At 49.2% G+C, this 12,429-nt stretch overlaps 1 protein-coding gene across 1 annotated transcript in view; it reads left to right on the forward strand.

Moving 5' to 3' along the window:
* Positions 1-1,087: 1,087 nt before the first annotated feature.
* Mroh2a (maestro heat like repeat family member 2A) overlaps positions 1,088-12,429 on the forward strand; it is a 35,729-nt gene continuing 24,387 nt past the window's right edge. The window contains exons 1-14 of the mRNA XM_051190752.1: positions 1,088-1,310; positions 2,151-2,246; positions 2,326-2,507; positions 4,377-4,508; positions 4,661-4,823; positions 5,827-5,925; positions 6,954-7,105; positions 7,590-7,733; positions 8,867-8,959; positions 9,128-9,206; positions 9,308-9,421; positions 10,004-10,080; positions 11,375-11,494; positions 11,775-11,885. Coding sequence (XP_051046709.1) covers positions 2,165-2,246; positions 2,326-2,507; positions 4,377-4,508; positions 4,661-4,823; positions 5,827-5,925; positions 6,954-7,105; positions 7,590-7,733; positions 8,867-8,959; positions 9,128-9,206; positions 9,308-9,421; positions 10,004-10,080; positions 11,375-11,494; positions 11,775-11,885 — 1,548 coding nt within the window. The 5' untranslated portion in view covers positions 1,088-1,310; positions 2,151-2,164. The remainder of the gene's footprint in view (positions 1,311-2,150; positions 2,247-2,325; positions 2,508-4,376; positions 4,509-4,660; positions 4,824-5,826; positions 5,926-6,953; positions 7,106-7,589; positions 7,734-8,866; positions 8,960-9,127; positions 9,207-9,307; positions 9,422-10,003; positions 10,081-11,374; positions 11,495-11,774; positions 11,886-12,429) is intronic.

Below are 12,429 nucleotides of genomic sequence, written 5' to 3' on the forward strand. Positions count from 1 at the left end.
AACCAACCTCCTAGGGCTTGCCCAACACTAAGCTCCTATAATTGTTCAACTAACCAGTTCAGCTACCCTCTGTCAAAATTAAACAATACCCAATGACCCTTGAAACAAAAGGGGGAAATCACAGTCCATATTGCCTTGCTTGAAGAGACAGGTATCCTGGTGCCCTGCCAGTCACCCTGGAATACATCTCTCCTGCCTGTGAAGAAACCTGGAATACCTAATCATTTTCTAAACTGAGGTTTCCATTTTCCAGATTACCCTAGCTTGGGTCAAACTGACAAAAAAAAAAAAAAAAAAAAAAAAAACAGAACAAATCAACGACATAACCATATAACCAGTACAAACTTCCATTTGGAAGATGGGCAGACTCAAGCTGGAATTGTAATGAAGGAACCTTGGGTTACTATAACCCTGAGTCTTATTCTGTTGACCTGCAATGCATGAAGGGTGTACCCAAACCCGATGCTTTTCATTGTACAAACCACTAATCTTGACAAGCTCTCTTAGCTACAGGTGACAGGAAGACACTTTGAGGTCCACTTGGTTTAGAGAAATATACCTATTCCTGGTCTTTGGAGTTCCTTATCTTTTGAGATTCTTCCAGTGAGAACAGACCTCCTCACCTGGCCCATGGTCCAGCCATGAGAACACACTTCCTTGCCTGGCCTGTGGTCCAGCCATGAGAACACACCTCCTCACCTGGCCCATGGTCCAGCCATGAGAACACACTTCCTTGCCTGGCCTGTGGTCCAGCCATGAGAACACACCTCCTCTTCTAGCTGTCGACTAGTCCTAGTGATGAAAGAGGGGTTCTTTCCCCACAGCCACACCATCATCCCTTTCTCTCCCTTCCAGCTGCCTTGACTGAACCTCTCTATACTGCTCCACCTCCACCCCTTTGGTACTCAGTTGTAACCCCCACTAATGACTTCCCATGCCCGAACAGACCACCACACATCAGCACACTCCTCTGGATACAGAAATGTTTAGTGGCAACTTGATGTGGAGCTTTGATTTCAGCCCAGTGTACCCAAAGCTCTGGTTGACAGAGCCCCAGGGAGGCAGTTGGATCTCAACATTCCAAGGGTCTGGGATCTAACGGTGATGGTTCTAATGAAACCTCCTGTCCTGCCAGGAGTCCTGTTCCTCATGAGGATTACCATGGAGGAGTCTAACGCTCTGCGGTGGACAGCGGATCCTGTCACTGGTCATATTTTCATTGGTGCATGTTAGACAAAGATCAGAGAGCTTCCTCAGTCAACAATTTTGTTCTACTCAGAAGAGGACTTCAAGACAAGACCAGTATTTAGGTCCTGGGAATCCTCTAAAGAGTTATTCTGGGTTGGAGGTTGAGGAACTGGAGCTGGAGGAGGAAGGATCTGGGAGCTATAGCCCTTCATATGGACATCAGTTCTGGCTTGTTACTCATTAAATTGTAGGTGTTGAACAGCCTTGGAAGTTAATGAGCAGACTGAATTCTGTAGTCCCACATTTTTAATATCTTGAGATCAGGGAGGGCTCCTTCTTTTCCAAGCATATTAATCTATTACTTGTGACAAAGTGTAACTACTTTAACAGATTAAAAGAGTGTCTCAGTTTCCATGTGGGCAGGAATCTGGGTGTCGCTTGTCTGGGTTCACTGTTCGTGGTCTTAGAGGTTGCAGCCAAGTTGTTGGCAGGGCTACTTCCCTTTCTGGAGCCTAAGGGCCTTTTCCCCAGTGCATGGGATTGTTGGTAGAATTCAGTTTCTGTAGTTGCAGGAAACTGGTAACTCCAGTTTCATGTTTCATACCACATGGTCCCTCCATAGGCAACATGCATTGAAGCTCTTTGCTTTCAACAATGGCAGAGTCTTTTTCTAGTCTGTAAAGAGTCCCGTGTGAATAATGTGATCCTGGAGGTCACAAAGCTCCATTACCTTTGCCGACAATACAACCAATTCAAGAGAGGGACTTCCTACAAGCATTGCATGTAATGAAGCCCAGTCAAGATGGGACATCCAGTTCCCTTTGTCTTACTCTACTGGTTCAAATGAAGCCACAGGTGCTCCCACACTGAAGGGGGAGTTTCCAAAAGCCTATGAATTCCTGGGAGGTCATCTAAGGGAGTACTGTTATGCTGAATGTTTATTTATCTCATCCATCCTGAAGGAGCTCAAGGAGACATGGAAGAAGCAACCACCGAGTTGAATGAAGACATGGTGGAGGAAACAGGGCATCTTGAACCTCTAGAACCAGAGGATGATGGTAAGAAAGTCAGTCACATCACCATATCACTGGTGCCTCTTGGCCACTCAATGTCACATCTACACCATCTTTGTATCAGGTACATTCTTCCAAGTCACCAACCTCCTGAACATCATGGACAGTGAATCAACAAAGACAGAGACCACAGGGCCAGGCTTGGACATGCGGAAGACCTTGGCCTCAGTGATAATCACAGAGAAGGCTACCACGGATCCCTGTGTGGTGATGAATGCTCTCATCCGATGCCTGCAGGTGCCAGAGGTAAGGACACCCTCTCCTCCACACCTCTTCTTAGACCAGACCTCTTTAGATGCCAAGAGTCCACCTACCACTCAGCATACCTTTCAACCACCATGGACACAGTGTTAGGGAACACAATGCAGAGGTGGGTACCAAAAGAGGCAACTCTAACCTCAGTTGGGGTTAGAGATCTCACATTTGGGAGGCATTTCTGTGCCTGGTGTGGCAGGATTTGGGAGTCACCTGGCTGGGGCACTGGGCTCTGGGTTGGCTGCTGTTGCAGTCTGCTCAGGTTGTCATGATAGAGGGCCCTAATTTGTGTGGCTGAAATACCAGGAATATATTTCCTCCCAGTTCTGCATCCTAGAAGGCCATAGCCAAGGTGCTCACAGATCAGATCTCTGCTGAGGTTCTTCCTGGTTTGCTGACAGCTTCCTGATACCATCCTCATGGCTTTTCTTCTATGGAAGGGTGTGTGTGTGTGGAACACCAGTCTATTTGGATTAGAGCCCCATCCTTCTGATCTCATTTAATCCAAATTGTCTCCCAAAGGCCCCTCTCCAAAAGCCATCCTTCTTAGAGGTATTATATCAATATATAGATTTTGAGGGAATCCAAGTCAATCTATAATAGAAAATAGATTCCATTTTCTACTTCAAAAGGTATACACTAGCTACTGCTGGGAGGGACAGGCTCTATAGCATTAGTCATCCCCAGACCTTAGAACATCAGAAAGCACAGGAAAGAAAACATGATTATTTACCAGCCTTTTCATGCTCTTTATGTACAAAGTGCAAATTGCACATAGTGCCTATACATTCTACCTTGGTTTTCAAAGGTTCATGAGCCAGGGACACTTAGGAAAATGTCTCAAAAGGATACTTAAGGGACAATGACAATAATTATAAAGGCATAAGACTTGGTCTAGAGCCATGAAGTACTTATTGAGCAGTTACTATGTGCTCATTGTTTCTCTGTGTTCAGAGTTCAATGCCTAGACTCATGAAGCTGCATGTAAAATCATTCTCATCCCTTAAGAGTGGCTTGTAGCACCTGATAAATATGAACCATCAGGCTGGCAAGACAGTTCATCTAGGAAAGTACTTGCCTTGCAAACACAAGGGCCTAAGTTAATCTTCAGGACCCACATAAAAAAGATGAACACAGTAATAAGCTTTTATAATCCCAGCAATTAGGAGGCAGAGACAGGAGGATTTCTGGGTCTGGATGGCAAGCTGCAGGCCAGTGAGATACACTGTCAAGCAAGCAAACAGACAGACAGATAAAGTGAATAGCATTTGAGGAACAACACCTAAGGCTGTCCTCTGGCCTCCCTATGCGCCAACACACATATGCACACATGCACACACACATACTCTTCTACATGCACACAATGGGAGTTATTCTCAAATTTAGCTATCCAAACATGGTCTTGGGCACATAAGCCATCTGTCCAATCTCATCCTAAATCAGGTCACCTCATTTGGTGCTGTGCACATAGAAGTTTCAGGAGAGAAAGATGTTTCCTGTCTTGAGTCCTTAGCCAGGAAAAAGGGCAGGGTGAGCCAGCCAGCCTCTCAGGTTCTCAAGCTTGACAGTGTTTAGTGTGTGAAAGACATTGTGTGCTGACCCTATGACACCTACCTGGCTGAATATTGATTGAGCCAAGAGAAATAATTTGCAAGTCCTAAGGACAGAGAGTGTTGGATGAGTGGGCAGAATTGGAAAGGACTGGAGATGGAGGAGTGGAGATCTGCAACATGATGGTTGGGGAATGGTGGCTGCCTTTTCTAGTGGATTGAAGAACAGAGGAGAGGCAGCGAGTGGAGGTGGCTGGTGGTGCTAGGGGAAGGCTCTGCCCCTACTGCTGCCCACCATGCTTGTTCCCAGATTTCTACCCAGCGCAAGGTGAACATCTACAACATCCTGCAGGAGATCATTCAGCAGGAAGGGGAGATGGAGGAGCGCTGCATACAAAGGCTGGTGGCCATTGCCTCCAAGCAGATGAGAGATATCACAGAGGTAGTGTGGCCTGTGTTCTTCCATGCCTTCCTTCTGCAGGCCTGGGAGCAGGACTGTGGCTACGCCTGGCCCAGGCTGTGTCATGGGACTGAGGCAGACTGACCCTGCTGGAGCCAGGAGGGTGACAGTGGTGTCTCTCTTGACCCCTGCAGATGGAGGGTTTTGAGACAGCTGAGGTGGCCAGTGAGACTCTGGTAGCCCTGTCCCGAAACCACTTCAGCTTGGTCATGTATGAACTGCAGCATCATCTCAAGCCCCTCAACCTCACTGATGAGTTTGTCATTGTCACCTTGGCCAAGCTAGCCAATGGTAATGGTAAGGATCTGAGATCCCTACCCCAGTTCCTGGCTGGTTTGGGTTGGCCTAGAGGCCCCTCTAACCCTCTGATCTTTAGTTTATCTCTGTTTCTGTCTCTACCCCTTCTGTTTCTCTTTCTCGTGAGCCCCCCTTATGCCTAGTTGTCACCACTAAGATTCCTTTTCTGTGTTTCTCGTTCTCTTTTTCTTTGTTCCTCCCTTTTCTCTTTCTCTCCACACACACCTACACTGTTTTCTGTCTCTCCACCTCTGTTTCTATTTATTTTTCTCCTTCTTCTTTTCACCTATAAAAACACACTGAGTGAACTCTTGGCCATCAGTGCCTGTGGTGGGTGCCGGGTTCTAGTCTTCAAAAGGGACCATAAGCAAGGACACAAGAACACAAACATTTATGAGGTGACCACTATGAAGAAGACAGCCAGGTTGGCTGTTTGAGGGCTTTTAGTAAGGCAGCCGGTTGCAACTGAAAGGTGGGAGAAAGTCATGCGCATGGAGAACATGATGGAAGAGAACATCCCACTTGCTGAATATACCATATGCAGAGGTTTGGGGGCAGGAAAGAACTTGGTGCCTATGACTAGAGGTGCAGAGTGAGGATACGGACATTAAGTGAGGGATACAGACAGGACCAGTATCCCCAGAACTCTAGGTTTCATTAAAGGCACAGTAAGCTAGCAAAGGTTTCTAAGCTTCAGTTGGCTGATGGAATTTGGGTTCCAGGGAGACAACTCTGGCCATTGTGTAGATGGAAAAGGGATGAGAGATGCCCAGTTGGAGAGGTCGGTGCTTGAACTGGGACATAGTCACTAGACAGTGGAGAGCTGTGAGTGGGCCCTGGTTGATGGGACTTGTCAGTGCTCTGAGTGGAGGAGTCATCTCAACTGTGGCAAAAGGTTTCCCAATAGATTCTCCGATCTCAAGGTGGTTGGTAACAGGGTCACACACTCTGCCTTTTCCCTTCTCACTTTTTTTTTTTTCCATGACCTCTCAATGTCCTACAGTGTTTGAGTTCATGCCATACATGGGCATTACCTTGGCTACCATATTCACAATGCTGAGACTTGCCAATGAAGCCAAGATGCGCCAGGTGATCTGTAGCGGTGCGTGTCCCATTTGGGCCTGTGGGCCAAACTCTAACTGGGTATTAGAGGGAAAAAGGGAATATAGAACAGGAAGAGGGTTTGTTGAATGACAGTTGTATTGGCTCCTCCCCCCCCCCAGCTGATAGGTCTCTTTGTTTGGTTCACACCCTAGTTAGGTTCTGTTGCTGTGATGGCCAAAAGCCACTTGGGGATGAAAGTGTTTCAGCTTACACCTTGCTGTCCACTGTGAAGGGAGTCAGGGCAGGAACATGGAGGCAGAAACTAAAGTAGAGGAAGGCTGCTTATTGGCTTGTTTCCCATGAATTACTTATGCAACTAAGGACCACCTGCCCCAGGGTGCCACCTCCCACAGTGAGCCCCCCCCCCACTCTTACCTACAGGCCAACCTGCTGGAGAAGGCATTTTATCATTTGAGGTTGCCTCTCCCCAGATGATTCCAGCTTGTGTTAAGTTGAGACAAACAAACAAACAAACAAACAAACAAATACTAACCGGTATAGTCTCTGGTCGGATCCCTTAGAGGCAGGGGCTGAGGCTTGTAGGTACACTTTAGAAGACCATGGTCATTTCTGTGATTCTGTGTAGCTTGCTCTGTGCTTAAGCATTTCAGAGAAGGGTTACAGAGAAGGAAATGGCAGGGAGAAAATTCCTGTTGGGCTTGACTCAGCAAAGTCCTAGGGTGCTATTTACCTCTGATCTTCTGGCCCTGTGATTTCAACATTTGATACTAGTTTGGGCCAAAACCCCCTGAGGCCTAAGAAAAAGAAGGTCCCCTGTGTTTGCTGCTGCCAGTATTGGAATCATGAGATGTGGCCCCCACACTGACTCTGCAGCCCCAAGAGGAAGGGCTTAGGGCTAGCTGTGTACTCAGTGTTCACACGGACATACAAAATTGGGGGGGGGGCTATATAGGGTGAGCGGAGCAGAGCAGAGAGGAGGGGGCTAAGTAACCCAAAGAAGGTGTACAAGGAAGGAGTGGCTCCAACTCCAACCCTTCTGGTCCCTCCTGCCTGTCCTGCTGGCAGCCATGGAGACATTCTGTGAGACAGTGCAGTTCTACCTGAGGCACCTGGAGGACAGCCTGTATCCGGTGATGACGGAGGACCAGTTTGCCGTGAAACTCTTCCCAATGTACCGATACTTTGTGACAGTGTGGTTGCGCCACCAGGACCTTGAGGTGAGACTTGCTGTGCTCAGAGGTCCCTGCATTCCCTGGGTTACATTCCCCACAAGGTGCTGCCGGAAGGACTTCTGGGTTTAGCCTCATCCCTGGAGCCCCAGAGATACTGGAACTCTGTGGATGCTGAATGGAGTGGGCCCTGGAGACGGACCACAGAGAGCTTCCAGAGGTGGTCTTGAGACTTAAGGGTACTTGCTCCACGCTGGGTGATCTTTGGATGTCTTGCCTATGAACATTGTGTCCATACCAACTCTATGAGGCAGGACCACTTACAGACAAGGGAACTAAGGCACAGAAAGGTTTAGCATCTGCCCAAGGTCACATGGCTTGCAAGTGGGACTCACATCTGATAGTCTGGCCCTCTTCACTAACCACAGTGGGGTTTTAGGATGAGGCCTGGACACTGAATGATGCCAGAGAAGTGTTTGAGTGGCTAAGACCCTGGCCTTGCTGTGGCTCTGGGACCTCACTTTCCATACAGGTAAAACTGGGGGTCATCAAGTCTCTAAGGCCTATGCTGAGCCTTCTCCTGCCTAATGATGACCTGCGGGAACAGGTGTATGATTATATCCCCCTGCTGCTGGCAGAATTCCAGGGTGGCCTGGAGGCCCTCTTCATCACACAGGTGAGGGTTAGACTCAAGAAACCCTAATCTTCAAGAGTCCACAGGGTGCCAGCAGGCCCACCACCTGTGCTCTGCACTGCACTGGGGACCCTGACATTATCGGCAATAAGCCATCATTCTGGGTAGAAGGGCCTCAACGTTTCCAGGAGGCCACTGGGTGGGGGGGGCATGGTTTCCCTTTAGATTTTTAGGATTACTGTAACTAAGAACCTTGGACCGGTTAGATCCTTAAGTAGTTATACCCAAAGGGACTTTATTTCGAAGTAAAAGGACACAGCACAGAGCTCCAGGTAGAAAGGGTTTTGGAGCTTCCATACTGTTGTAATTTAAGAAAAGCGGTATGAGAGAGAAAAGACACCATGCAACAGGATTCAAGCAGAGGGTTTGTCTTTTTTTTTTTTTTTTTTTTTTTTTTTAAATTAGGGAAAAGGATCATAAAAAGGGGAAGAGGGAGGGGGCAGACTCATTTTTGGGGATAAGAACAGCAGGAGAGATGAAAGAGGGGCAGAGAGGGAGAGAGAGGAGGATGGGAGGGGGCAGGGCCCTTTTAAAGGGGAACACAGTGAATGTGCACAGGTGGTGCTCTTGGTGGCTGCAGCTGAGGGCATATCCTGTCAGAACCCCAAGGACAGGCCAGTACAGATGCCTGCACACTAACACATGCCTCTAACAGGTGTGAAGTGGAGATGTTGCAGGTTCTGAGTGGAGGCCTGGGCTGGGCTGATGCACACTGAAATGGAGAAAATGGGCAGAGCACAGGCCTGTGCCATAAAAGCAAGAAGCAGAAATGAACAGGGCAGGTCTAGGGAGCCACCTGTATAGATCACTGTGGGGGGAAAAGCAGACTTAGATTCATGCCCCTCCCCCCAGTGAACAAGAGAGGTGGGAAGAGCCTTGAATGCCTTCTCAGTGGCCCAGTGTGACCCTCAAGGGTTATTGGGCACAGGAGTCATCCCATGCTGGTAGGAATGTAGGGCTGTGTATATAGTCCATCTGGTAGAAACTGAGCTTCTATGTCCAGTACATCTGGAGCGAGGTTGGGGTTGGGCTGGAGAACCTACACCATAACTCAGGTGGCCTTCTGAGTAGCAAGCAACCAGAAGCAAGCAGCCTTCTCCTTATCCCCTTTGCAGGTCTTGAGGCAGATTCTAGAAGCATCCGTCACCACTAACACCCCCATCCCACCGATGCTGCTCCACCCCATTTTCACAGAGCTACATGTCCAGGTGAGGCCAGCGAGGGCATCCCCCAAGGCAGTCAGCAGGAAACTGCCATGGGATGTGGTTTTCCCCTCCTCTCCGCACCCTGCTGGCATGCAGCCATATGGGGCTGGAATGCCCACATGGCCAGTGCCCTCCCTGCAAGCTCCTAACCCTCCTGTGCACTGCCCCTAGGTGTGCACCAAGGCCTCAGCTCAGCAGCAGTTCAGCAGCCAGAACCTGATGGAGATCGTGCACTGCTTCATAGCCCTGGGTGAGGTCTGAAGGGACCTCAGGAGGCCCAGCCCCCTGCTGAGTGCTGGAATTGAGGCAGAGCCCATCAGCCCCGACTGACTTGTTCCTTCTGCCCTGCAGCCCGCTCTTATCCCAAGGAGCTGATGAAGTTCTTCTTCAGCCAGGTGGAGATGAGCAAGGAGGCCATCCGTGTGGGGACACTGGCCCTGATCAGGGCAGTGGTGAGCGCAGATGGTGAGCCAGCTGGTGTGGACAGGCACCAAGGACAGAGTGTAGGGGGAGAGGTAGTGGCCCTCCTATCTGAGATACTCGCTCCCTGACCTATTTCTGTAATCACTGTTGGGTGGGCCAAGTTTCTTGATTGCTTCAACCTTGAATTTAACCAGCACTCTGGCCCTTACATGCCTCTGCCCTATGGACCTCGATTTCACAGTTAGCCTGAATCCTGCTGCTGTAACAGCTTATGTCTATAACTCACACTGGGATGGGGGTTAGAAAGAAGTGGATCCCTGGAACTTATTGCTCAGCCAGCTTAGCTGAACTGAAGTCAAAGTTCAGTGAGAGATCCTGCCTCAAAAAACAAGGTAGAGAGCAGTAGAGGAAGACACAGGACATGAAACTCTGGCCCCCACCTGTGTGTGCATGGGTTCACGTGAGTATGGCCCTGGCAAGAGAAGGCTGTGCTCAGGGAGAGCCTGCCAGTGAGAGACCTAAGGAAGTGACTCTGAGCCTAGGGAACTGAATGTGATGTGTCAGGGACAAGCCACCTGATGTCTTCTGAGCCATAGTTCTTCCACGCTGGTCTTTCTCTTTCAGACCCCAAAATGAACATCAAGACCATCTATCTGGCCATCCGGGTTGTCAAGAATACTCTTTCTGACACTCGGTCCAAGGTAATAGGAAGGGGACCCTGCCCCGGTAGCTAGGGCTGAGGGGTGGACAAGGCAGTTGAGCCAGCGAGAGCTGCAGGTCTGTGGCTGAGATGCTTCTTTTCAAGGACCAGAGCTTTTTCAAAGCAGTGTGCCTGGACACTGCCTGCAGGCAGGAAAGGTCACCGGACACACAGGTTTGTCTAGTAGTCTTCCCCACTTGTGAGAAAAGGAACTGGGGGACATGCTTCCCAACACTCACTCAGCTAGCCCAATACCACAGTCCTGGGCTTCAGGGCAGCCACAGCTAGCTTGGACTGTTGCTGATGCTGGGAAAGCAGTGCCAGGGAGGAGATGGCCACAGAGGCTCTAAGGAACATAGGGCAGGGCGTGAGTGTTAGGAATAGATTTAAACAGAGCTGTCTTCTTCTTTTTTTAAATTTCATTTATTTTCTTATCTTACAGTTTACCCTTTCACCCATCCTCCTGCTCTCCCCTACCTTCCCCCAACCCACCATCCATCCACCCCTCAGAACCCTCCCATGGGGAGTCAACAAAGCCTGGCACATTAAGTTGAGGCAGGACCAATCCCCTCCCTCCGCACTAAGGCTGAGCAAGGCATCCCACCACAGGGGATGGATTCTGAAAAGTCAGCTCCTACACCAGGGATAGACAGATCCTGGCCTCACTGCCAGGGGCACACCAAGCAGACCAAGTCACATAACTGCCATCCACATGCACAGGGCCCAGCTTGGTCCCATGCAGGCTTCACAACTATTGGTCAAGAGTTCGTGAGTTCCTACAGGCTTGGTTCAGCTGTCTCTACAGATTCCCCCATCTCTTCCACTGGATTCCCCAGGGTTCAGCCTGGTGCTGGATCTCTGCATCTGCTTCTGCCAGTTACTGGATGAAGTCAGAACTACCTTCAAAATCTGGAAGCCACTTAGACAGGAGAAAAAAAACACTAGTTTTGTGTTCCATCCCCACCATACTGTGTTTTACTGTGTACCTGAGGGAGGCCAGAGGGGGGGAGATGGGTTTCCTAGCCAATGCCACTAAGACTAAGCAGCCAATGTTAGAACGGGATGAAGATGTCTGTGAAGGACCCAACTGAGACACTCATGTGAGTGAGCTGTAGAACTTTCCAGCAGGAGGAAAGGGCTGATAACCAGGGTGGCTAGGAGCCAGCTACTCCCTGAAGTCCCTTCCAGACAAGAGCACCCACAGTTCCCAGCTGTCTTGTGTCACAAGATTATTAGATACACATCTCCACACTGAAGTCTGCCTCTCTCCAGCTGTCCCCACCCTGTCCTGGCAGGTGCGGATGGCAATTCTACGAATCATTGGCCAGCTAGTTCTGTCAGGCTTCCAGGAAAAGATCAAAGGCTGGGGTCTGAAATATGTGTCTGTACAGCTCACCTTATCTACTTACAAGCTGGTGAGTGACCCCAACACTCACCCCATGGAACAGCTGCTGCACTTTAGAAATGGACTACTAAGTGCTGGGCAAAGAACTCCTCACTGAATACCTGTTTTCACTTGTGTAGGCTCATAGTTACCCTGCAGGTATCGACCAGACCTGTGCAGTCTCCCAGGCACAGCCCTTAACATCCTAAGACCCAGTGTATGGGCAGGGAGCCCCCTGGGGAGCCAAGTATCTACCCCTGAGACCATAGTCAGCCCCTCGCCTACAGGAATGTCTTGGTTCTGTCTTCCAGACAAATCGCCGAGAATGCTTTTATCAGAGGGACTTGGAAGAGAAGATGGTCCACAAAGTAACCATGGATACTGTGAAGATCATAACTTCTTCTATCAGTGGCATGACCAACGTGAGTTTTTTTCCCCACCCAGTGGGCTACTATAGCCATGATGATGGATGGCTCCTGGCCCTATTTGGAAGGCTGGTGGAGGAACCTAGTTATTCTCCATTTCTGAAGCCCCAGTGGCTCGAGCCGTGGCTGGCACACTGTAGGTCTCAATATGTAGCACTTGCCTTTTTGCCTGAAGTATGCCCATTATTTTAAAGTTCCTCTGAGGGCACTCTACAGTTCAGTAACTTTAGCATGAAAGGCTAAATATGACCTCATGGCTACAGGAGAGACAAGTGTACCAGATTTTAATTGCAGTAGGTGAGCCACAGCAACAAGACATGGAGGAAAAATATGACAGCATCCAGAAAGGACTGAATGATTGCCCGTGAAGTAAAGCCATAGGCAGGATGTTTCCTATCTCATGGCAACTGGAGATGTGAGCTAGAGGCTTCAAGCTAGAGGGTGCAAGGTAGAGGCCGTAGACTAGAGGCTACAACATGTTGGAGTTTGTAGACAGCAGAGAAAGCTGTTGTTTTGTGGCAATTTTTCTTTTTCCGAAGTG

The sequence above is a fragment of the Phodopus roborovskii genome, unplaced genomic scaffold, assembly GCF_943737965.1.
Source record: "Phodopus roborovskii unplaced genomic scaffold, PHOROB, whole genome shotgun sequence".
NCBI classification, from domain to species: domain Eukaryota; kingdom Metazoa; phylum Chordata; class Mammalia; order Rodentia; family Cricetidae; genus Phodopus; species Phodopus roborovskii.